The sequence below is a fragment of the Pongo abelii genome, chromosome 7 (genome assembly GCF_028885655.2).
Source record: "Pongo abelii isolate AG06213 chromosome 7, NHGRI_mPonAbe1-v2.0_pri, whole genome shotgun sequence".
In the NCBI taxonomy this organism is placed as follows: domain Eukaryota; kingdom Metazoa; phylum Chordata; class Mammalia; order Primates; family Hominidae; genus Pongo; species Pongo abelii.
The window spans coordinates 107,870,001-107,896,534 of NC_071992.2; the positions used below are offsets into that span (position 1 = coordinate 107,870,001).

General features: G+C 38.2%; 1 protein-coding gene and 1 long non-coding RNA gene across 10 annotated transcripts in view; one reads left to right on the forward strand and one right to left on the reverse strand.

Annotated features, from left to right (window-relative positions):
* The window catches only part of RUNX1T1 (RUNX1 partner transcriptional co-repressor 1), a 149,810-nt gene that overhangs the window by 54,952 nt on the left and 68,324 nt on the right, over positions 1-26,534 (reverse strand). For 7 of the 9 annotated variants that reach the window (XM_063726721.1, XM_063726718.1, XM_063726716.1 and 4 more), the window contains 3 exons: positions 6,223-6,360; positions 3,577-3,818; positions 1-88 (listed from right to left, as the gene is read on the reverse strand). The exon at positions 1-88 is cut by the window's left edge and continues 2 nt beyond it. In XM_063726721.1, the coding sequence (XP_063582791.1) occupies positions 1-88; positions 3,577-3,818; positions 6,223-6,360 (468 nt within the window). Of the gene's footprint in view, positions 89-3,576; positions 3,819-6,222; positions 6,361-11,871; positions 13,484-19,375; positions 21,681-26,534 lie in introns of those variants that run through there. The other 2 variants (XM_063726719.1, XM_063726720.1) reach the window with 2 other exon arrangements.
* On the forward strand, positions 16,106-24,954 carry LOC134761955 (uncharacterized). Its single transcript, XR_010141229.1, has 2 exons — positions 16,106-16,484; positions 24,829-24,954. It is a non-coding gene; the product is annotated as an uncharacterized LOC134761955 (long non-coding RNA).

Genomic DNA, 26,534 nt, shown 5'->3' on the forward strand with positions numbered 1-26,534 from the left:
TCAAAAATGGGATGACAAAAGGTCGCAGTGGGAAGTTAGTAGCTTCTTGCAGTTTGGAATGAAATTCTTCAATTGTCAAAGTGGAGTTCTATGGAAGAAAATATGTAGTATAAATACATTAGCCTGTTGGTAAATAGTAAAAACACAAACAAATTAATTATTAAGACTGGTCCAACACAGTGTAATAACAAGCAAACATACTCACAGAAACCAGTATTTTCAATAAAACCTATTGACTTTGTAAAAATGATCACACAGTTTATTGCATCACTCACTTCTAAAACCTACATCTGAAAATGAAACACATTATATATAGTACTTTGAGGATAATGTGCATGATCACTAGCATGGTTTAATTATCAGAGAAGTCTCTGCAATTATGAAGAATCTTCTAATATTGCCTTTATGGAAAACAAACACACTTGGATGTATTTAAAAGCATAACAGATCCCTTAAAGGACCGAGGGCAAGTGTCAGAATTCTCAGTCAAGATTTATCCCACATGTCACATCAGCACTACTGCTGGTGGAAATATTCTTCTCCTCCTCCTGTATTTCCATCTTGTATTCTTTCTTTGTCTGCCAAAGCATCTTTGCTCAGGGTGAACATCGAAGTTGGGTAGTGTGCTATGCCAATAAAGCCAAAGAAAAGGTCTGACCCTTCCGTGAGTCAATGAGTTTTGTAGAAGGTGAAAAAAAATCCCAATTATCGAAGAGATTCCATTTATCCTAGAGGCAACTGCTTGACCCAAACAAGACTAAGCAAAATTAACTCAGATTCACTTCTAACCTACCTTATATAAAAAAAAACAAGCCCCAAATACTCAGGATTTGTATCCTACAATAGATAATGTGTGTTGGTAAAAGCATCTACTTAATGAACAACAAACTAATTATAAAGGCATTGAGTAAATTAACCCTCATTTCATTCGTTTGCTTTAGTTTCTCAGGCAGGATCACAACTCATTCTCAACTTCTTCAGTCCCTTCAATAATTCTGATGACTGACAAAATTTGGGAATTTGTGACCTAACGTCATTACAATATTGCTCCACCCACTTTTTTGTGCATGTTTCCCTTTATAACAAAGTACAGGAGCACCAAGTTCTAAGTTCTTCATACCCCCACACTCAAAACATCTTCACATGAAACTATGAATAAACACCAACTTCCTATCCGTAACAATAAATGTCAAGGAGGCAATTTTTTAAAATCTACCATTTTGTTTCTATGACTCCTTTTCAAAAGGACAGCACTTCCAGTCCAGTGCAGTGGCTCATGCCTGTAATCCCAGTAACTTTGGGAGGCCAAGGTGGGAGTGTTGCTTGAGCCCAGGAGTTTGAGACCAGCCAGAGCAACAAAGTGAGATGATGTCACAAAAAAATTAGCCAGGTGTGGTGGTGTGTGCCTCTAGTCCCAGGGGAGGCTGGGAAGGGAGGATTGCTTATGCTTGGAAGGTCAAGGCTGCAGTGAGCCTTGCTGGCACCAATGCGAATGCATTGGGCGACAGAGAATGGGTATGGGTGACAGAGAAAGACCCTGTCTCAAAAAAATTACCAAAAAAAAATTTTAAAAGAAAAAACAAAAAAGACAGTACTTCCTAACATTTTCTTAACTCTACCTAAACATCAGCATGATTTAGTACCTAGGTTCAAATCTGTCACTACCAGTTGGGTGGCCTTGCATATTTTACTTAACCTCTACAACCTCAGTTTGCCCATGTGTCAAATGTGTATAAAAATCACTCCCTCAAAAAAAAAAAAAAAAAAATCACTCCCTCAAATGGTAGTCCTGAGAATTATGTAAAATGGCTTGTAAGCCAAATGTTTAAAACAGAAGTCTGCCACTCAATGAATATTCACTGCCTATTATGTGCAAGTTATCATTAATTAATGTCTTCCCCTATTTTCCTCTCTAGGCTTTTAGATTTTAAAAAATATATTTTTTAAAAGTATTTCACACAAAAGTATGCCACTTGGGAAAAATCTACTTAAAGCTACCAAGTTTTTCTGCATTTTCAATTATGGAACCACTGTTAATAAAGAACATGTCAAATTTATAAGGCAATTTTCAAAAAAAAATTTTGCTAAGAACAACACAGTCGCCATTTATTTGATACAATTATTACTTTGGATTTACTTTGTGGTTCCTTGGTCTAACTTATTTACATGTTAAAAAGCTTATTATGCAAATTCAAGAATGAATAAAAAGGAAAAGATAAGTGACTGACAAAAGTATCTGAAGTATGCCAACACACCTTTTGTGAAAATCACCTTCCTGTCTTGGAAGTTTACAAGGTGGAGCTGATGGACTGTGAGAAACATGGAAGTCTTTTGTTCTTGGAGTAGGGAGGAGAGGCAGTTAATGGTTAAAAATTAAATTGCAAAATCTCTGTCAAACGTGGGATATAGTGATTTGAAGCATGTCTTCTGAGCTAGTCTCTCACCCAGCCTTCTAATTCTGAAACTTCTTTTGCAAAACACAACTGGTATGGCTTTGCCCCAGATAGGTCCATATAATAAAAATGAATAATCTATTTCAAGAAAATGGAGACGACCATAACCCTGGACAATGAAAGAACTGAATATATGATTCATAGCTTCTCCGTGACTCAGTTTGATATGGGAGACTAGCCTTCCTAAATACTCGAAAATCCTCCACTTCTACAGAAAATCACAACACATGGAAAAGTGACTTAGAACGCAAAAAAAGATATATGTTCTATTTTCTAGTGTGACAATGTGCAGAACGTAGTGTAATATGCAAAAACCAACAGTTCTCTTCTCAAACTAGTGGTTTCGGTAATTCTACCTATAACAAAGATTTGTTTTTTTAACAAAAAAGAATTAGGGTTTACCAGGAGCTGGGGATAAAAGAGATGAGGAGTTACAGTTTTATGAATACAGAAGGTTTCAGCTTGAGGTGATGAAAAAGTTCTGGAGACGGACAGTGGTGGTGGCTATACAGCAATGTGAATATACATAATGCCACCAAACTGTACACTTAAAAATGGTTAAAATGATAAACTATATGTACATTTTACCACAATAAAAAATTTCAATGTTATTCATCTTAAAAATGACATTAGATAAAAGAAGAATGTGTTGTTATAAATTCTTGTTCATCTAGGCCAATGATAAAACTCCCCTAAAGCAATGAAATTAAAATGAGCACCCAATTAGATTGAGTGACTCAATATAACAAAACCATTTTGTCATCACTGAAAACTACTAGGCATGCCAGGAGAGTGTACTTACTGAAATACTGAAATACGTGTGCACATACACACACACACACACATTTATATATATAACACGTTTATGGCCAATATAACAATAAATTTGTATAACCATATCTTTATTAGTCAAATAGAGAGGAAAAAAAAAACTCTGGTGGGGTCAATACATAATACAGAATTTAAAAGATTGTCACTATAGCATGAATCAGACTTGCACACAATCTTCAGATGTAGAAACTATTATAACAAAATACTTGCGAGAACGGTGTCTACATATCTGAGTCTCCCACACACACTATCCCTTACACCAAGAAAACTGGGTTGGTTTCCATTTGCTTACCACTAGTCCCAGAACGAGGGTGCGAACTCTTTCTCCTATCTCGGGTGAAATGTCATTGCCAAACTGCTGCAGGGTAGTAAGGAACCTTTTCAGCTTGCTGAGTTGCCTGGCACCACAGGCTGGGGGCAGCTGTTGATTAGCCAGAGAGGAGGAGGAAGAAGAGGAAGGCCCATTGCTGAAGCCATTGGGTGGTGAGGGGGCGCCATTCAAGGCTGTAGGAGAATGGCTCGTGCCATTAGTTACTGTCAAGAGCACAAAATCAGAAGGAAATCATAAACTTACAGAGAACATGCATGAGGAAATTGCCAAGTTTCCTACCTTTTACATCTACTGGTTTTATAAGTTTTTAAATGTTGGGACTCTTTAAAAATGCTTGGACTTCACAGGGTTACTACATCCTCAGGTACTCTATAACTAAATGGGTCTACTCCTCATACTGAGTGATGGTATCCTGCACAGAGGCTGATAATAAATGGAGTCTGCTGCAACCCAGGGCCAGCCCTGCCTCCCATGTACACATATGCCAACCACCTGAAATGTTTCAAAAATAGAACAGACAGCTTCGGATGTAAGCTTTCTGTCGCAGGCTTACATCAATATAACAGGACTATTCCTTTCCAAACTGCTCCCCTAGAGAAAGTGTACATTTGGTGGAGACTAAATTTATCATTGAACATTTTTAATCATGTTTTGTACACACAACTGACAGCTGTGTTTATAGGAATAGGACTTTCAAGTTTTAACCTTCCACCACCCAATTAGAAGGCTATTTTCTCCCCCTCATACTTCTTAACCACTTCTTTAGGAAAAATGCATATTTTATGTACAAAGCCAAAATGGATATGGTGTTTAACAAGGAGTTATTTCAAGAAATCAAAAAGGGACACCTAAATCCAACCAAGAGCATGGAGTGGTGATAATTCAGTAAATTCATTTCTGATAAAATTTGTTTGAACATCAAGACGATAATCCCTGTCACTCTGTAACCCATTAATATGTACATTAATAAGTACATAAAAAGAAAGCAAAAAGTTGATAATCCATAAGAACTAGAATTTAAAAATCTGCATCCTTTGCATTAAAGAAAATGTTGATTTTATCATGTTAAGTCAATTAATTTGATAAGCAGACCTTTATCAAACCCATCTTATTAATATAATTTTGATATAGTTTGAAAATGTTTTAAAGACCATGTTATTCTTAAAAGTTTAATTTTGACATAATAAAATGGTTCTCTTGTCGCAACTGAGTATCATAATAACCTGTCAAGAAATGCCAGCTCGCCAGGACATCTCACAGGAGACATATGCTTACCCCTGTGGCTTTGGGTAACAACAAACCAAATATAAGATGACACGGTTACAACTTGGCATTGCACAGTCACCTGCTCCTTACACATTTGGAAAGGTCTTTTAAATGGCAGTGCAACACTGCATAAACAGCCTGAGATGTGTACTTTTCTAATCCCTTATAGTCCCAAAGATCTATTTTTGCCTTTTAGTTATTTTTCATTCATACGGATTTCATGGCACATGGTGTGCAAAATAGCTGCAACCAATAACATTTATTAGTTTCACAATTCCTTGACGACAATTTCAACCAGGACTTTGAGATTTATTAAAACAGTTACTCACTATCCCTAATGAAATATACAAGAAAGAATGGGAAGTTGCAATTCTGTCAGAATTCTCTGTCCTTTCGTTTGGACTGTACTGAAAGCAATATGCTCTATTGAGAGAACACAGGACTTGAGCCAAGCAGGAATGGAGTAAAGTTTTAATAAGAGTCTGACAAGTTGAAGACAAGAAAGACATGACTGGGTGCGGTGGCTCACGCCTGTAATCCCAGCACTTTGGGAGGCCAAGGTGGGAGCATCACGAGGTCAGTAGTTCAAGACCAGCCTGACCAACATGGTGAAACCCCGAATCTACTAAAAATACAAAAATTAGTTGGGCTCGGTGGCGCATGACTGTAATCCCAGCTACTCAGGAGGCTGAGGCAGGAGAATCGCTTGAACCTGGGAGGCAGAGGTTGCAGTGAGCTGAGATCGTGCCACTGCACTCCAGCCTGGGAGACAGAGCGAGATTCTGTCCTCCCCCTCCAAAAAAAGGGCAAGAAAGGCACTTCTCACTTCAGAAAGTTTTCTGTATAATATTGTTGCATATCAACACCCTTTTTAACTCAAGGATATTATATTTTAACATTATTTGTAACCACTTGAAATAGATGAAAATGGTGTTAGAAGATAAGAAGTAACCTAGAAATAATAATAGCACATTTCCATGTTCCAAGTCATGCTGAACAAACTAAAACAAAGAGCTCCACATTAAGATAAATTAGAAGTTATAGTGGTAACAACTGGAATTACAGACCAAATGGTGCTTCATTTGCTAAAATCATAGCAGACTACAACTTTGAAGCAATAATGAAAAGGCAGGCAAATATTGGCAGTCATACAAATTAGACCTAAGCTATGATACTTCTGTGCTCAGTACCTACTTACTGGCAAACAAATGATTGTTTTGGTTCATTTCTGCATAATACATTGATGCCAAATCTTATTTTCCCTTGATTTTTCATTTGCAGAAAAAAAAATCTAATTTAAACTTTAAAACTGAAACTCAAAAGCCTGAAATGACTACTTACACGTTGTCGGTGTAAATGAACTGGTTCTTGGAGCTCCTTGAGTAGTTGGGGGAGGTGGCATCGTTGGAGGAGTCAGCCTAGATTGCGTCTTCACATCCACAGGTGAGTCTGGCATTGTGGAGTGCTTCTCAGTACGATCTGGAGGATGCCACCAGGAACATATTATTTTACTCCTTAAGCACCTCAGTTTTTCAAGTGGGGTTTATCTTTTTTAAAAGCAAGTGAACAGAAGAAATTCAACATCTTCTATCAATAAAATACGCTTATCTACTGACGTTTAAATCAGGATTTTATCATCCAAACCCCACTTAAGAAGGTATAGCACAGATGGCAGGACCTCATTTGTAACTAGGTTATATTATATCCTATTGTTATTTCTGGCTTAGGCAGATGCTACCTTGGTAGTGTTATACGCAGCAGCACAACTGCACTGGAAGCTGAAGCCAATGTTAGCAAGAGGTAGAAAATAGATGAGGAAGTGGGATGATAATGAACCCCTCATGACAGCTCAGAAATAACAAAAACCTGAAGTCTGTTATGCAGGTGAGATACTAGTAGGAGCCAGCTCTTTGTAATGATTTTTCTCTAACACCTGCCATCCCTGTGCTATCCTTAGTTTTCTGGCCTCTTAAATGAAACAGGTTATCGTCTTCCAGACATATTTCGCATTTCAGTTTTTCCTGCTGTTTTAAAAATCACTGCTACATAAGTGAAATGTGTTAAACAATGAAGTGAAACTATTATTTACTTAAAAGTTGTAAATTTATGACCTGCCATTTTAAAAGCATGAAACCAATACTCCAATTAATAATTTCAAACAGAGTAAGAATGTAAAAGTCCCAAACAGAGAACTAAAAAGAAGTAGGCACTGCTAATATTTTTTTCATGAGTATGTGGCCGATATGAAGAAATTTCCTGATTACCCAATAATGGACATTCATACTTCAGAACTGCTTTCTCTTAAGTATACTTTTCCCTTGACATTCTAAACTGTTTTTCTCAATCTAATCTACTTATCAAAGCAACAGACCTTTTGATCTGTTCAAAGCAATTTCTTAACACTTTGGTTATAATAAACATTTAAAAGTTGAAATAATTTTGCTATCATTTTAAGGAAGATGCGATAAAAGAATAAAAATAATCATCATTCAAATAAGAGCATTTGCACGATGAGCTAGTCAACAGCAGTATCAGAGTCTCTATTTTTGGTTCTTTAGATCTAATTCTTTCACAAACGTGTAGGCACGCACATGAACACACATACACACCCAAAGTGTTTCGAGGCACCTCTTGCAGTTATAGACACAAATATCTCACACTTGGGCTTTTAGAAAAGTGAAGTAACTATTAAGAAAGAACAAGCCTTTAAAAATGTTATAATAACCACAGTGAGAAATTCTCAAAATTACTTAAAGGTCAATTATTGAAAGAAAAGGAAAAACCCAAATTACTACTATAACAATTCCAAATCTACCTCACTTTTGTTCAAAGCAATTGCTTAACACTTGGGTTGCAATAAAACACAACATTTAAAAGTTGAAATAACGTTGATATCACTTTAGGGAAGATGCAATAAGAGAATGAAAATAATCATCATTCTAATAAGAGTATTTGCACAATAAGCTGTTATTATTATTATTGATGAGTTTACAGCAATATCAGGGTCTCCATTTCTGAATTTCTACTTCTGTCTGAATAACAACGGATGTCCCTATAGTGAATAAAAGTGTTCTGAGTGAAAGGATGGTAGAGACACACATGAAGAGCATTTTCACCTTTATTGTTAAAAACTTGTCTTCAGATTGCTATTCCAGTGCTATCTATTGTTAAAAACTTGTCTTCAGATTGCTATTCCAGTGCTATCTATTGTTAAAAACTTGTCTTCAGATTGCTACAACCAGTAAGTCACTTATTCTAGAAAAATACAGAAGTTAGGCAGGCTTAAAACTGCTTCTTCAACAGTTAAATTCATTGCACATTCTACTCACCTCAACCAACCTCAGCAACAAGGGAATAAATAGCTTCCCACTTATGTTGCAGCTGAGGGAAGAGGTACAGCAGCAAATACAAGTCTCCCTAAATAAAGGCAAATATTTCTGTCATGCCAAGGAGGGAGGGAAAAAGGGAGGCTTGCCAGAGTCGGCTGGGAGATAACAGTGGGAACTGCTGGTCCATCTGGTTTTCATTCTGCTAACACTCACACGGAACTGTTAGAGAAGGCAGTCCAGATACACAGATTTGAAGCACGTGGTTGCACAGACAGAGAAAGGAAGAGCAGGAGGGGGAGGGGGAGGGGAAGTGGGAGTTAACAAAAAAATAAATAAAGCAATAAGAGGAAAAAGAACAAAATAGAGAGACAAGAGCCTGATGGGGGAGTAAGTTACCCTCAACAGCTTCCTTTACCCTCAGTGGCTACAAGCTGGACCTTAATGTGCACAGTCCCCTACCTGACTCAAGTTTATAGAGTTAAGGAGCACTATCTAAACTTTAAACATATTTGAAGGCTATTTTTCTTTTCTAAAATAGACCACCCTAAAAAAAAGAAACGAAAAATTTGACAATAAGTTTCCTCCTCAATTTTAAGTTTGTATTTAAGATAATCTTTGTATTCCTATCTTCTTCCTTCCCAATTTTAGAAAGTTTTTGGTATATTCATAATTTTGATTTGAAAACATCTGAATATTGTCTTGGTCCACACTTGTAACATGATTCCTATCCAGAACAGCAACACCATCATCCGTAGATTATTTTTTTAATTCTTGAAATGTCAACAATAACTACTGAGACAATGCATAGGAAACACCACTACTTCTAATAGGAATATGAACATTCTAGCCAGAATATATGTATATGTGCATATATTTAGGGTTTTTACATTAGCCAAATTTCTGCAATGGTTAGCTTCACTCTGATCAAATGGAGTTCCAGCCCAGAGGTCCTACAAACTGAGACAAAGTGGGACCATATGTAACTCATTCTGTGCTGTTCAGTGCAATCAATCCAGAATGGAGATAGATGGTGAAATAACCAGCCAGGCCTAATCCACATACACATGAACACTCTCGGGAGCACAGAGATTTAAGATAAATGCGGAAAATATGTTTCAAGTATGCTGAGCCCTGTTGCATTTGTTTTGGATTATTTAAAAACTTTTTTTGAGATATATATTCTTGAAACTTTTATAGCAAACAGCACATTTCACTCCATTTCAAATTAGAGGACATGGTAAAACCAATATTAAGTTATAATATATCTTATATAATTTTTTAAGTTCATGGAAATTATAGTGTCCTGGTATGTAATTTCCATTTTTTAGTTGCAATAGGGGAGTTCTGACATATACCCAAAGACTGACACAAAATGATTAAAAGTCAAAAGAAAAAAGAAAAAGAAAAACCTCCATCAGATCATGTAGCAAAGGTAAGTAAAATCAAAAAAGGCTGACTTTACTTGTACCTTAACAATTCATACTACTTCTAAACAAGACAATCTTCCCTCTGGGTAACGTTTCTCTCACATGGCAAATATCCAACACATATGTACCAAAGATGGTTGATGCATGGAAAACAAATGTGGCATAATTTATACATTACCTATATGATTCCAATATCCAGTTAAGTGTCAGGGCCTTCTAGAAGTGGTATGTTTCCCATTTCCTTTTTTTTTTTTTTTTTTTTAAATAAAAAGAAAAGGTATGGCATAATCTGCCATGGCACTTACTTTACTTTTAGTTAGTTCAAATAGCACCAGATGTTTTTCTAAGGTACAAAAAGTAGGTATTCTGCATTTTCCTTGTTTACATAGCATTCTAGAGAGGACCAGTATAAAACAATAACAACGACAACAAAAAGGGAGTTCAAGTATTGGTAGGTGGTACATCTTTTTCTATCAGTTTATCAGGTCAATTATTATCGAAGTCTCAGAGATGTTATGGATTAGGAGGAACTTCTTGGACAACTAGTAGTTAGTCTGAATTAGTCATATTTGAACAAGTGTTGGCTAAGCTAGAAGGTACGTACTAGAGAGGATAAGCCAAAGTGAAATGAAGTCCTGTGACAGGAAACAGGAAAGAAGAAGGAAGCTAGAGAGGCATCAAGGTGGGTATAGAACTTTAATTTTTATTTCACTGGAAAAGATGGCAAATACAGTTCTGAAAATGATGCTATGCAGTGACTCCAATGTCTGGGTGTCAGATGTTACAGGAGACTATCCATGGACCAGAACAATGGTGCTGGTCGCTTCTGCCCTCCTTCCAGCCTCCACCCTTCCCTGATGAGCACTGTGGTAATGACCGTTCCTGCTCAGAACCCTTCCGCAATGCCCAAGAATGAAAGTCAAATGCTAAGATGCTAAGCATCGTGAAATGACACAGTGGGATACCTGGCATAACAGAATAACTTCCTAAGGCAGACTGGTTTCAAATGTTGACTCTCTCAACCATTAGTAGTGAGTTCTCAAGCAAGTTAGTTTTCCCGAGCCTCAGCCCCTCATCAGAAAAAAATGCAAAAATGATCCTCTGTCCCTCATAGGAATGTGGTGAGATTGAACGAGATTGCATGTTTTAAACCCTAGCACCGTGCCTACTTATATTAGGTACCAGCAGGTGTGAGCTTCATTCTCTTGTGTTTTCAACTCCATGATCCACTCCTGACTTTTCTCTCAATCCTAGGCTCTATCAATACCAGCCACCTTGGTACTCCCTGGCTTTTTTGCCTTTCTTTTACTTGCTGTTTCCCTCATCTAGAATGACCTGTCCCAGCATGCACATTCTTCACTGCTCACTGTAGATCACACATCTGCTTTCAGCTTCCCTCAACTGCCCCGAGCAACAGCCATATCACATTACCTCTGCCTTTCTTTTAGCATTTATCACAGCCCTTCTGTATGATGGACACATGTATATATTATACACCCAAACATTCCAACCAATGCAAATGGTAAGCACTTGATGGCGATATTTTTTAAAATTCCTCCTGAGGATTCTTAATAAATATGTATTAATATAATTGTGGATAGTTACATTTCTAACTATTAGAAATCCATTCCCTATATTATTCTCAGTTCAAAGATATCAAATTTCATGGTAAAAGACAAACACACACCATCAACAGCATACACAGAGAGAGGATAGAATGTAGGTAACAAAAGATACTGGAGACCTGAAATTTACTTCAACTTTGCAACTAACTTATATAGAATGACGTCTTACCTCATGTCTTATCACAGGTGCTGTGATCTGAATGTTTCCCAAAATTCGTGTGTTGAAACTTAATCACCAATGTGATAATATTAAGAAGTGGGGCCTTTGGGAGGCACTCAGACCATAAGGGCTCTACCATCATGGATGGGATTGGTCTCTTATAAAATGGGTTGGAGAGAGCTAAGGAGGCCACTTTTGCCCTTCCATCTCTTCTGCCATGTGAAGAGGCACTATTCTAGCAACAAGCTGCCATCTTGAAAGCAGAGACCAGGCCCTTACCCAACCTGCCAGTACCTTGATTTTGCATTTCCTAGCCTCCAGAAGTATGAGAAATAAATTTATCTTGTTTAAACTACCCAGTCTAAGGTAGTGATATAGCAGCACAAATGGACTAAGACCATAGATGTTTTATGAATAGCATTTCTGCTGAAACACAAATAGGATCTTACCTATTCTCCGATCTAAAATCTTCAGGAGAGTCCCATTGTCCATGGAATAATATATAAGCTCTTTAGCTTAGTCCATGTTGCAGACACTGTTGAGTTCTTACTCAACAATGCTTGTTGCTTTCTTCCTTGTCGCTTTCTTCCTTGCTGGAGAGCCCTGACTTTGTTCAGGTACTCTTCCTCTTCCCACAGTCTTTGGGGGCAAATTCTCCTTGCTGCACATTAGTCAGATTATCACAGTTTCTTTTTCAATAGCAGGCTTCAGAGGTGGGTAATGTGATTCGATTCTGGACAATGGGCCATGAAGGGAGGTCTACTGAAGGGGTTGTGAGAAAGACGTCCTCACTTTCTAAACAGGGACACAGGGAGCAAATAGTCCCTTCTCTTCTAATAGGCACTGTTTTATCTGTAAGTGATTACTTCCCTTCACTTTTTTGAATTCTACTTTTCTTATCTATTAATTAAGCATATTAGATTGTATTCTTCCTAAAGATCTTTTGCAAATACTAATATTCTCTGGTTTCTTTCTATAGATATGGCTTATGATCATTACAAACACAAAGATGACCACCCTGAAAACATATATTTGATAATGAAGTGACCACAAATACAATTACTTTGAAAGTGGTGATCATAACTAGCCTTCTTCTGTTCACATAAATTTCCATGTCCACAAGAATGTCTACATGTCAATTTTTCTCCCATAAACATTAAAATTAATATCTACCTCCTCTTTTCAAATACATTTTCAATCCTCATCAATGATTTAGTTATCAAATAACGATTCTAAAGTCCAATTCTCCCTCTTTAGTTGTCACCAAAACAATCATTACGATTTTCTTTCATAGCCCAGGCTCTTAAAAGAGAATCTATAGTCACTTTCTCTGGTTCTTCATTTCCCACTCCATCTTTCATGCACTAGGAGCAGACACCTATAAGACTGTCTGTCTAAACATTTCTCTTCCCATGCTAGAAACTGCCATTCCCCCTAATCTCATAACTACCTTGGGAACTACCATGTTCTTTCATGAACTTGTACCCAAGACACCAAGAGGCCCAGACATAGCACCTAGTCCAAGATAGGCAGTATCAGTCCTTCTCCAAGATCTTTATATTTAGAGTTGAGGGTAGAAAACTGCACCATCTACTACCCTCCACATCTAGAAAGCAGGTCTGCAGCACAAAAGCCAGCAATTAACAGGCAGAAAGAAGCAAAAAGAAGTAATGAGAGATTATCATGGTAGTAGTAAATAAAGTCCCTCATTCTAGTGAATAGTAGGGACTTGTCATATCTGTAAAATTCCTACAATTTGGGTCTTCCAAACCTACAGATTCCTAGTCAAACAATCCCTACTTTGCCTAAAACCTAGATTGAGCTGATTTTCACCAAAACCAAGAAATGCTGATAAAATAACCCTGGCATGCAAGGTGGAGTGCAGTAGCTCATGCCTGTAATTCCAGCATTTTGTGAGGTTGAGGTGGGTGGACCACTTGAGCACCGGAGTTCAAGACCACCCTGGCCAACATGGTAAAGCCCTGTCTCCACAAAAAATACAAAAATTAGTCAGGCATGGTGGCACATGCCTGTAGTCCCTGCTACGCAGGAGGTTGAGGCAGGAAAATCTCTTGTGGCAGGCAGAGGCTGCAGTGAGCCAAGATCCTGCCACTGGGGTAACAGAGTGAAACCCCATCTCAAAAAAAAAAAAAGCAACCCTGGCATATAGCATCAAGATATCCTCCTAAACTCCACCAAAACACTTCTCAATTGTCTCTTTATCCAAGAAACATGTACACTACTTTATCTGGCATCTCTGTAGCATCTGACACTTCCCCACTTCCTCCTTGAACCATTTGCATCCCCAGAATTCCATGAGTCTAATACTCTCTTTCTCTGGCTTTCTTCGCTTCTCCTTTTCAGTCTCTTAAGGGCTCCTCTTTTTCCTGCTCTGTGATAACTACTGACATTTTCCCCTAAGTTCCTTCTTAGACCCTTTTCAAATTTTCACTCTATACTCTTCCTTAGTGATTTCATTTGTGTTATCATTGGGCTTCAGGGACAGGACTGGAATTTGCCATCCCCTATGTAAAACTGGCCATGTTTTGCAACCCCTGTATTGTGGGAATAAACTCAAATAATGTGTATTGCATTCTTGGTCAAATGCCTGATACATAGTAAGCACTCCGGAAAGGGTGACTTTATTCACTCCGTGGCCAGTATGAGAATAACTCTAGTCAATATCCCTCCCAAATTCTAGAACCAAACTTCCAGAGGGCTACTCATTTCTACTACCTGAATCATCTACCATCTCTTGCCTGACCTATTCAACAAGTCATTGAATGGACTTCTACCCATCTCTGATACATTCTCCAAGCCACATCCAGTTATTTTTCTATGTATGCCAATGGTATGACCAGAGATCCTGCCTCTCTCCTCTTGTAATCTTCAAATATCTCTTATAACCTTAAAGTCTGTGTTCCTTAACAGGACATAGAAAGACCTTTGTGACCTATCTGGTTCCTGCAACTGCTCCAGACACATCTTCATTTCTGCCATCCACCCCATCCCCACCTCTGACCTCCATACTAGACAGCTGCAGTTCTCCAAATGCCCGTGGTCACTCTGGCTTTCATACTCACTGCATCCCTTTCCTTGAATACTCTTCACCCCATCACTGCCTAATTAAGTCCATCATTCCTTTAAAACTCCCTTCAGGTGTCACTTCAGCCAGACACCTTTTGCTGACAAACTTTCTATCCCCAGCTGGCCGGGTTTGTCCCAAGTTCTCATATTAGACTGTCTAGATCCCTCTTGCAGCACTGATCACACAGTATTTAGACCACAATTTACTTAAGAGCAATGATGACATTTTATTTGTTTTTATAGTCCCAGCCCTTAGCAGTGTCTGACACACAGCTTTAACTCAAGATGAAATCATCTATGTATCTCTTTTTTCCTCTCATCATCCAAAAAGAATTCCAAAAGAATTTTTACATTCTGGAAAAATTAATCACTAAAGATAAATCTAGAAAAATACTACTGGATTATTCAATTCACCAGTTTTCTAACAACTCTCAGTAACCACATATTTCCTGAGACTTTTTAGTATATGATATTAGAAAAAAAGTTTGTAAGGCAATTTATACACATATGATCTATAGCCTCTAAAAACTGTTTTATAATAGTAATGTCAGTGTAGTCATACATGTACACATTCAAAACAAAGAGAAAAGCATATTGTGAACCAAAAACATACTTTTTTTCTACATTCTACAAGTTTTCTGTTGTTTTGTCTGTGATTGGTGGGTTTACAGGTTATGTTTATTTTCTTCTTGTTATTTTTCTCTGTTCTATAATGGGCATATTTTACATTTTACAAGCCAAAGAAATGCCCCAATAAACAACAACAACAACAAAAGTCTATTAGGATAAATCACCTACAATCAGCCTTAGGCATTGTGCCAAATGTTGGGCATGCTTTATCTCACTTTAAACCTGTCTATGAAAAGGTACTATAAATTTGCCCACTTTATAAAAAAGGAACGGAGGCCCAGAGGGATTGAAAAATTTGCCCAAGGTTTTAAGTCAGGTCTTAATCCAGGCCTTCTCAAAGTTCATTATCATCTAAAATTACTGTCATTTTATTCATGATCTGGAAAACTGGGATACGAAATGCACTCAGTAAACGTTAAATCTGTAGCTAGCACTACATTAAAACTGCATCTTCTGGCTGGGCGCAGTGGCTCACGCCTGTAATCTCAGTACTTTGGGAGGCTGAGGCAGGCGGATCACAAGGTCAGGAGATTGAGACCATCTTGGCTAACACAGTGAAACCCCGTCTCTACGAAAAATATGAAAAAATTAGCCTGGCGTGGTGGCGGGCGCCTGTAGTCCCAGCTACTCAGGAGGTTGAGGCAGGAGAATGGCGTAAACCCGGGAGGCGGAGCTTGCAGTTAGCCGAGATCGTGCCACTGCACTCCAGCCTGGGCAACAGAGCGAGACCCCGTCTCAAAAACAAACAAACAAACAAAGCATCTTCCAATACAGTAGCCACTAGCCACATGTGACTATTTAAATTTTAATTAAGATCAAATAAAATTTAAAATTTTGTTTCTTAGTCACACTCGCTGTATATTCAAATTTACATGTGCCTGATGGTTACTATGTTAGAAAGCTCAGTTATAAAACACTTCTGTCATCACAAAAGGACAATGGCATCCTAGAACAATGACTAGGAGTCATTGGAGGTGACAAGGCAGCCCAAAGGGATGGGGAGCAGAAGGATTGTCTGGAGCCTCATCCTAAACATCTTCCACTGCCATTCAGACCTTTCACTTGCTTTGTATGCTGGGTTTCTACATTTGATGATGATGAGATAGGAAAAACAAAAGTCTGAAGCCCAAAGATATATAAGCTATGAGCTCTGAAGAAGTGCCAGCACAAGACATTCTCAGTTCAGGTGATCAGTAAACATCAAGGTGACCATGCCAGTGAGGACAAGGCCACAGGCTCACAGTCCTGGGATGAGCCAGTCAGCAGCTGGTCCAGAATCAGAGATGACTGCAGCACATCCCTATGGTCTTTAATGGGAGTGAATTTGGATTAAGAGGGAAGCCAGGTAAGAGAATGAGATAAATCTATGGCAATAGATCACTATTTCGGGAAAACTAATTTCAAAAAAAATGTTTGGCTCATCTCCATACAGGGACAACAGGAATTCCCCTTCCCTTCCTCTACAGCACTTATCCAGCTAGCTATGCATGGCACATTTATCTTATTTTTGAATGTGTCCCCATCCAGAATGTCAGCTTCGTGAACAGAGATTTTTCTCTGTTTTGTTAGCTCTGTAGCATTTAGAAAAGTGCCTGAAATAGTAGGCATTGGATGGATGGACAGACGGACAGACGGATGGAATAAATGGGGGGTGGGAAGGAAGGAAGGAAAGAAGGGAGGGAGGAGGGGAGGGAGGAGGGGAGGGAGGGATGAAAGGAAGGAAGGAAGAAAGGTTAGTTTCTGCCAAAACAGCTAGAGACATATTAGTAATTCTCTTTTTTTTTTTTTTCAATTTTATCACTATTTTAGTCAAATAACTTAGCTGTTTGAAACAAATCCTTAAGACAGTTAAATAGAGCAAATGGTGGTTCTGGACAGAAAAATCATACTCATTTCATGAAGTAAGAAAAGATCGGCTGTCATAGGAATACTGGTGAATGCCAGGCATTACTTTTGTGTCTAAGTCCTTCAGAAATGTCATCCCTCCCACAGCTGTTACCACCTTTATTCCAGTGACTCTTGCTTCTTATTCTAATCACCACTTCTTGGAGGTAACTAAGGTACCAAATGGATATTAAGCGGCAGCCTAGGATCTAACTGACTTCACTTCAAATAGCGTAGTTCCGGGTTAATCTGACTTACACCCTGGTGTTCTGTTTAAGATCTCATTTAAAAATAAGGGTCCCTGTTTAACAAAGAAAAGTTTAAAGCCCCTGGCACAGGCAAATAGCAAATGTCTACTTAAGGTTAACAATACTTAGGAAGGAAAACTAAGTTGCCCAAATAACAGAAGTCACTCCTGCTTGTCCAAAGAGAAGAGAAAGATGTATGTTATCACAAGGGCCCCAAAACTGAACATAAGCATGTATGTTAACATTTTGTTGCCAAACTGTAGTTCATTCTGGAAAGTAAAAAAACAAACAAAAAACAAAAACAGGTCATTAGTGATCCAAACCTTTTATCATCTAAAGAACTGACAATTATTACTCTTATAACATTTGTCTTATTTGACAAGGATAAAGAAGGTTATAGACAAGGTTCAGAGAGCTGCTGCAGAAAAATGGTAGCACAGACACTCAGTAGAGTCAGTTATGATCACCCAGATAGTAATTAGCAAATCAAGAGAGACAATCAGGAAGGTGCCCAGGGTATATACCTGTGGCTAAATTGTAGACAAGCAAACAGCAGGAGTTTAAATGAACATTTCTTGATTTTAATTGAATGTACTCTAGGGAAAAAAAAAAAGTACTGTTAGTTTAGTCTTTACATTATAGGCATGAAAAGGCACTGAGATTTTAGGCAGCCAAATGAGATGCTCATTTCTATAGTATATCTGAGAGCACAGCGTGAATAGGATAAAAGTGGCAACAGGGCAGGAGTACGCGATAGCAAGAGTCTAGGCAAGATAGAACACAGGCATCCAGTATGGAAATGGCTGTAAGACTGGAGAAAAGGGGAAAATTCAGGAGATATTTCAAAAGTATTGCTCAAGTTTACAGAGCTCAGTAACAAGTAAGATGCCCTTAAATAAGTAGAAACTGAGAGGTGCATGGTGATGTTAAAAACCAAAGCCAAAACCCAGCAGGAGGAAGTATTTGGAAAAAGGACAGGGTAAGTTCAACTTCGTCAATGGTACCGTGCTGTTTGTGTATAAAATATCCCAAGTAGCTTCCTCTCCCACACTTGCCACTATCAAATTATTCTGCTTCCTCCATGTGCCTCTCCATTTCCACTGCCATCACTAGCATACAAGCCACTACCATCTTCCACTTGGACTTCACAACCTCTCACCCCACACTGCAATCTGTTTACATGAAACAACAGATGAAAACTTCTCGTCAAACCAAATGTTTCATTCATTTTTTTTTTAAAAGCATTCATTCGAAAGTATTTACTGAGCTATATAAAATGTGCTAGGTACTGTTAGACACTATGGACAGGTCGGTGAACAAAAATTTTTAAAAATCACTACACTCAAGAACTTTACACTCTAATGATCCGATCAAGTCATTCCCCTATTTAAAGTGTTTCAATGGTTTACCATAACTCTTAGTATAAAATCCAAACCTTCAAATGACCAACAACCTAGACAGATTTAATATGGGCCTCTCTTATCTCATCTCATGCCTCATTGGTTTAATCAGCTGCAAACTTCATCTCACCTCAGGGCCTTTCCCTCTCCCTAGAAAACCCATCTCTGCTCAAATTCACTTACTCAAGGAAGGCGTCCTTGACCTCTCCCCTATCTTACCCCCTGTATTATAAGCAATATTGTACTACCTAATCTGTTTTTATAGAGCTTGCCACAACTGTTATATATAATTGTATAATTTGTCTAACACCTCCTGCCAGAGAGTAATGTCCCATAAGGAAATGGGGACATATCAATTCTTATCATATCAACTCAGTCCCAGAACTTATCACATTGCCAAGTACTTAGTATGAGTAAACAGTGGATATATAAGAAATTTTCTATTTAAAAATATAGATTTGAAGGTACAGGTAGAACAAAACAATTGGACTCCTTATCCTCTTTAGAAGGGGTTCCAAAGTTTCTTCAGTAATAGAAAGAATAAAATAACAACTGATGATAATAATGAAATAACTTTCTCATATTTCAACCTCATTCCCACTGCAATGGGGCTTCTATCACTACTGTTCCACCTAAACCACTCCAGTGAAAAGACCAACTCTTTTGTGGTTAACCCAAAAGATACCTTTCAGTCTTTATCTTACCTGTCCTCTGGGCGCCCTTTGATCTGTTTAGCCACTTCTCATTCTTCTTCTGCAGTGGCATCCTTCTCCTAGCTATCTCTAGGAGTGCCACAGAATTCTCTTAGACCCTGGCCCTTCCTCTCCTCCTCATCTTCTGAACTGGCTTCAACCTGTTTGGCGTCTGACACAGGCCTTCACATTTCATGCAACAAATTCTGCCAGGTGTCCATATCTCCAAGGAAGGATACTTTCCTGAGGGCCAAACCAAGGGGTCTCACTGCTTTCTTAACAACTCTAGCTGGATATCCTATTGATAGTTATATGTGGAACCAAACCTAACATAGTCTTTTGGAAATGTGTGCCTCCTCCTGTATTTCAATCTCTGGGCATAGCATTATTTTCCACTGAGCTAACCAAGCCAAAATACCACAATCATCCTAAGACTTCCTCTGGCTACAGTCCATCCCAATATCCTGTCAATTCCACTTCTAAATAACCTTTGCGATCCACCCCCAGTTCACCTCTGACCTGGCCTTCAGAACCTACGCAGCCTCTGACTGTTCTCTCTCCCTCCAGTACATCTCTGCTCAAATCCTCTCTTCATTACTTTCAGTGCAATAATTCTAAAATGTGAATCTGACAAAATTTACTTATAATCCTTCACAATTATAAAAGCTGATTGAGATACAAGATGATGCTCCTTATCTTTTCAATGCTGTATCTCCGGTGTCTGAACATAAGCATCTTGCACATAGTAGGCCCTTAGTTTTTTGTACTAAATCATCTAAAAAAGTTAACATAGTCGGGTGTCCATTCAACCCCTATTGTGCATGTACTCAAATCATTACAAACAAAATACCAACAGATTTTTTTCTAGAATTTTACAAATGTTTTAAAAGTTAATCTAAAATAAAAATGAAAATAACCAGGAAACACTTTGAAAATAAAGTGTGACAAGATGTAGCCTAATGTATGTATGTATGTAAGCATGTGTGTTTATTTGAGACAGGGTCTTGCTCTATTGCTTGGGCGGGAGTACAATGGTGTGAACATAGCTCACTGCAGCCTTGACCTCACGGGCTCTAGCGATCCTCCTTTTTTAGCCTCTGGAGTAGCTGGGAATATAGATGCATATCACCATACCAGACTAATTTAAATTTTTTTTTTGTAGAGGTTTAGTTTCACTATGTTGCCCAGGCTGCTCTCGAACTCCTGGCCTTGAGCAATCCTCCTGCCTCGGCCTTCCAAAATGTTGGGATTACAGGCATAAACCAGTGCCCAGCAGCCTAACGTTTATTTAAAGCATGACAAGGCCGGGCATGGTGGCTCACTCCTGTAATCCCAGCACTTTGGGAGGCTGAGGCGGGCGGGTCACTTGAGTCCGGGAGTTCAAGAACAGCCTGGCCAACCTGGTGAAACCCCATCTCTACTAAAAATATAAAATAATTAGCCAGGCACGGGACTCACACCTGTAATACCAGCTACGTGGGAGGCTGAGGCACGAGAATCTTTTGAACCTGGGAGGCAGAAGTTGCAGTGAGCCAAGATTGCACCACTGCACTTCAGCCTGGGCGGCAGAGTGAGACTCCTGTCTCAAAAAAAAAAGAAAAGAAAAAAAAAAAAGCATGACAAAACTATAATGATTTCAACAGTGTGCTGCTAGCACATGAACAGAGGGCCAACACAGCAGAATAAAAAAAAATAGAAAAAATACCAAGTTCAGAAATGGACATACCTTTAAGAATTTAGTATACAATAATTTTTCATAGTAGTGAGAAAAAGACAAAGTAATTCAATAATTCAGTAATTCCCAAGCAACTACTAGACAACAATTTGTAAAAATAAACCCGTCTCATACCATATATTCAAATTCACTCATTCTGTATGAATAAAAACTGCAATAAAAAATTAAATATGTAAGTGCATATTTATTTAATCATAGAATGAGAAAAGAGATAATAACCATCATGAGCCAAGACCAATAATGGCACTTAATAATAAACATGAGTACAGCAAAATGCACCATAAATAAAGTAAAAGGAAAGTAAAAAGGCAAATAACAAATGAAGAAAATATGTTTGGTATACGGCAACAATGGATTGATAGCCTTAATATAGAAATAATTCCATCAGGCCAGATGCAGTGGCTCAATTCTGTAAACCCAGTGCTCTGGACAGCTAGGAAGGAGGATCACTTGGGCCCAGGAGTTCAAGGCTCCAGTGAGCTATGATCACGCCACTGCCTCCAGCCTGGGTGACAGAGTGACGCCCTGTCTCTAAAAAATGAAATAGCTCCATCAAGTCAATAATTAAAAGTTCAACAGCCCAACAGAACAAAAATTGTAAAAGAACACAAATAGAAAATGTACAAAATAAATATTAATGACCCATAACCCTATGGGAAGGGAAAGTTTAACCTCTCTAGTATTTTTTTTAATTAAAACAAGATCATTTTTTTATCCAACAAAATGATAGTTTTTTAATTATAATATGGTATTAGAGTACAAATTGGCACTTTAATTAATATACTTTTCTAAAATAATAATTTTCCTGTAGGACAATTAGGCAATACATATCAATTGCCTCTAAATTACACGTATCCTTTAATACACCAATTCCACTCTTTGGAAATTATTCCAGATAAATAATATTAAGTGTACAAAGAAATTCATAATAAGGAAACTGGAAACAGCCTAACTATTCAACAACAGGCATTTGGCAATTCAAATTCTAATACATCCACAGTGGAATACAATGTTGTGTATATTTACTTGGAAAGATCTTTAAAATATACTACTACTACATGGGGGAAGTTACAAAGCAGTATGTTTTACAAGATCCTGTTTTTTAAGAAAACTATTTTAAGACAATTAGATGGATGTGTATGTGTTTGTAAAAAGACTAGAAGGGTATGTATAATAATGATCTCTATTAGAATACTGAGTAGCTATTTCTTAAGTTCGTGATTCGCAATGGGGCAGAACTTTCAAATATATTGTCAGGCCAGGCACAGTGGCTCATGCCTGTAATCTCAGCACTTTGGGACGCTGAGGCGGGCTGATCACTTGAGCCCAGGAGTTCAAGACCAGCCTGGCCAACATGGCAAAACCCTGTCTCAGCCTCCCAAGTAGCTGGGACTACAGGTGTGAACCACCATGCCCAGCTAGATACAAAAATTAAAAATTTTTGGCTGGGTGCGGTGGCTCATGCCTGTAATCCCAGAACTTTGGGAGGCTGAAGCGGGCGGATCATGAGGTTAGGAGTTCAAGACCAGCCTGGCCAATATGGTGAAACCCCATCTCTACTAAAAATACAAAAACTAGCCAGGTGTGGTGGCATGCTCCTGTAGTCCCAGCTACTCAGGAGGCTGAGGCAGAAGAATTGTTTGAACCTGGGAGCTGGAGGTTGCAGTGAGCTGAGACTGCACCACTGCACTCCAGCCTGGGCAATAGAGCGAGACTCCATCTCAAAAAAAAAAAAAAAAAAAAAAAAATTTTTTTTAAATTTGAAACTCTACCAAGGCTATTCAGCTTTGGATTGAAGGGGTAAAAAGCAGGATTCAAGACAATCAAAAGGGAAGAGAAAGGGTTAAAGAGGCGGAGTTATCTATAGGGGTTGGAGCACAAGAAAGCCTGTGAACACACGAGTAGAAAAAGTGCCTTATTCACCTTTGCATCCCATTCACATAACAGTGCCTATCATCAATGTTTACTGAATAAAATAATGAATGTTATTTTAGTAAGAAAAAGGTCCACAAACACTAGCTGACTGAGAGGAAAAGACTAGAGATCACCTTGCAGAAAAATCCAAAAGTATACTAGAGCACCATAAGAATACAATCCCCAAATAAATGATCAGATTCTTCAGAAAGCATTTAGTAAGTGCCATGTGACAAAATGGAACCCACCCCATAAAGCAGTTTCACTAAAAGTTGAGGCCTCTGGAAGGGCTCCCAAAGACAAATTTGAACAACCTGTGACTTATATTAGCAAATTCTTTACATATAATTATATTGATGTATTAATTGAGAACAGAATATATGCATTTAACAGAGATTTCCTTCTTATATCAAAAAGATACCTGCACTCCTAGTTTATTGCAGCACTATTCACAACAGCAACACAAGGAATCAAACTAAGTATCCATCAACAGACGACTAAAGAAAATGGCATATATATATATATACGTACCATAGAATACCACCCAGCCATAAAAAAGAATCAAATCATGTATTTTGCAGCAACCTGGATGGAACTGGAGGCTATTATCCTAAGTGAAATAACTTAGAAACAGAAAGTCAAATACTGCATGTTCTCATTTATAAGCAGGAGCTAAACAATGGGTACACATGGACATAACAAATGGGATAGGCTGCGTACAGTGGCTCATGCCCTGTAATCCCAGCACTTTGGGAGGCCGAGGAGGGCGGATCACCTGAGGTCAGGAGTTCGAGACCAGCCTGGCCAACGTGGTGAAATACTGTCTCTACTAAAAGTATAAAAATTAGCCGGGTGTGATGGCGGGCACCTGTAATCCCAGCTACTTGGGAGGCTGAGGCAGGAGAATCGCTTGAACCCGGGAGGCAGAGGTTGCAGTGAGCCAATATCGCGCCATTGCCCTCCAGTCTGGGTGATAAGAGTGAAATTCCATTTAAAATAAAAATAAAATAAATAAGAGTGGGATAATAGGTATCCCACTGGAGACTCCAAAAAGTGGGAGGGTGGGAAGGAGGTGAGAGTTGAAAAATTACCTTTTAGGTATAATTGTCACATTTGGTACACTAAAAGCCTCGGCTTTACCATCATACAATATATGCATGTAAGAAATGCACCTGCACTTGTACACTCTAAATACATAAAAAAAATTTTAAAGGCGATTTCCTCTTGGCTTAATATGGTCAATATAAAGGCAGATCAGCTCCATATATTTTACACAGTTGTTTCAATTTCATATTTATCATTTCTTAATAGAGTTTCTACATTAGTGAATACTTTGCATAATACAACTTTTCATGGAAACCCATGACCTTACTTAATAAAGTAATTCAGAGAAGTTACCCTAAATAATTAATTGTTAATAAATATTCCCTAAGGACAGAAAATCAAGATTGCCTTAGCAGGAAATATCTGCATATATATATATTGAAAAGCATCTAAGTAAGTCTATTTTCACCTTCCATATTTCCAGACAATGTAAAAGCAAGCATACCTTTTAATACCAGGAAAACCATTGGGGAACCTAGAACCATAAAATTCTGGCTAGTTACAATTTGAATGACACATTTTTACAATTCAGACACCACCTTAAGTTCCAGGGAAGTGTCTCAAGTGAACACATACATAAATTTAACGTTAGTAAGTTCTTAATGTAGCCTCATTTCTATTTATACTGTAAATGTGGGTATATATGTTATTAAATTAAGATGACAGTCTAAATTCCCATCCACTTACTAGGAATCATTTATATTTCATGTAGCACTAGAGATGTCTTCTCTGAGCTTATGAAGAATTATAATGGCGGGAATCAAACCAAACATTGATGGACAACTGCAAAGAGCATTCCACATATAAATGAAAAATGTTGTTTGCTAAAGATCTATAAGGTTGTTTTCAAAAACACAAACTTCTTGATACTATTTGTTGGATAAATTATGAAAGCAATAAATGTCTAAATATACAGGAAAGTGTTCTCAATTTTCTAAGTTCATCATGTTATTAACTTGTTACTAACAATAACTCAAGTTAGGATATATCCAAAACCATTCCTATGATAATATCACTAGTACTTCCCTAAAAGGCAAAGGGATAGAATTTTTGGAATGTGATCAACACTATCACAGAAGACCACTGTGATCGTCAATGTCAACATTCCTTGAGTGACAGCAAGAAAAACTGTTGGGAACTTCTGTTTTGAGGGATCAACACAGCACCTTTGAATACCTTTCCTTTTCAGGAGAACTTGCCAGGATGCCTCCGGAAGGTTTCTGAAGCCTAATAAACCATTACACAAATTCTACTCTTTATCTCCTTTTTTCTAAAGAACAATAACTTACTTGTACAAGTTTGGGCTTCAAGAAAACACTAGATTTTGCCCTGGAAAATGTGGTTATGTCAACTTATTTGAGCTGACTCTAGACAAAATTATGAGGTCAGCACGGTTAACCTTCAGTGTTTCCTTGTTCTCCTTTGCTTAGCTTCCTTTCAGTACCTCCCTCTATTCCTCTGATCTCCAAGAAATCTGGAACTCTTATATTGTTCCCTAGCTAAAGATACTAAATAGTGACACCCATCTAGGCTCAATGTCCTGAGCTTCAGATTTGTCCCAAATGTCTACTTCTGGGACTGAAGTTCCAATAGTCATTTCAACTAATTCATATAATGGTGATGGGCTAATGATGGCAACTTCATATACATACCTACACCCTCATCGCCTCATGAAATAAAAATTGATGATTTTCAACTGGGTTGGAAGAATGCGCTACTGAATCAGAATCACCTGAGAAATTCTGAAATAAACTTTCTCATCAATGTATAAATTTATAACCCCATGTCCTATGGATGACCAATGCCTTGAGAAGCCACAGATGCTGATGTTGAGAGGGAGGGAGGGCAGAAACATCATCCAACTAAGTGAAAGAAATGTTCACGTGCCTTGTTCTTCTCTCTGCCCATAAATATATAGTAGGTATTCAGTAACAGCTGCATTTCCAGTCAATATTTTTTTAAAAATACATAAACAAGTCCTTCTCATCAGGTGCAGTGACTCATGCCTGTAAGCCCAGCACTTTGGGAGGCTGAGGCAGGCAGATCACTTGAGGCCAGGAGTTCTAGACCAGCCTGGCCAACATGGCGAAACCCTGTCTCTACAGAAAAATGCAAAAATGAGCCAGGCATGGTGGCATGCATCTGTAGTCCCAGCTACTCAGGTGGCTAATGTAGGAGGACTGCTTGAGACTGAGAGGTCAAGGCTGCAGTGAGCTATAATCACACCACTGCACTCCAGCCTGGGTGACAGAGGGAATCCATCTCAAAAAAAATAAATTAATTTAAAAAGTAAAAAAAAAAATCCTCTGCTTTAAAAGCAGAGGAGTATAATCTGTTACAGGTCTTCTATGGAGCTTTCAGGAACCAAGGAAAGACCAGTAGGGAAGACCCAAAAGTACCACAAACAGCTCCAGACAG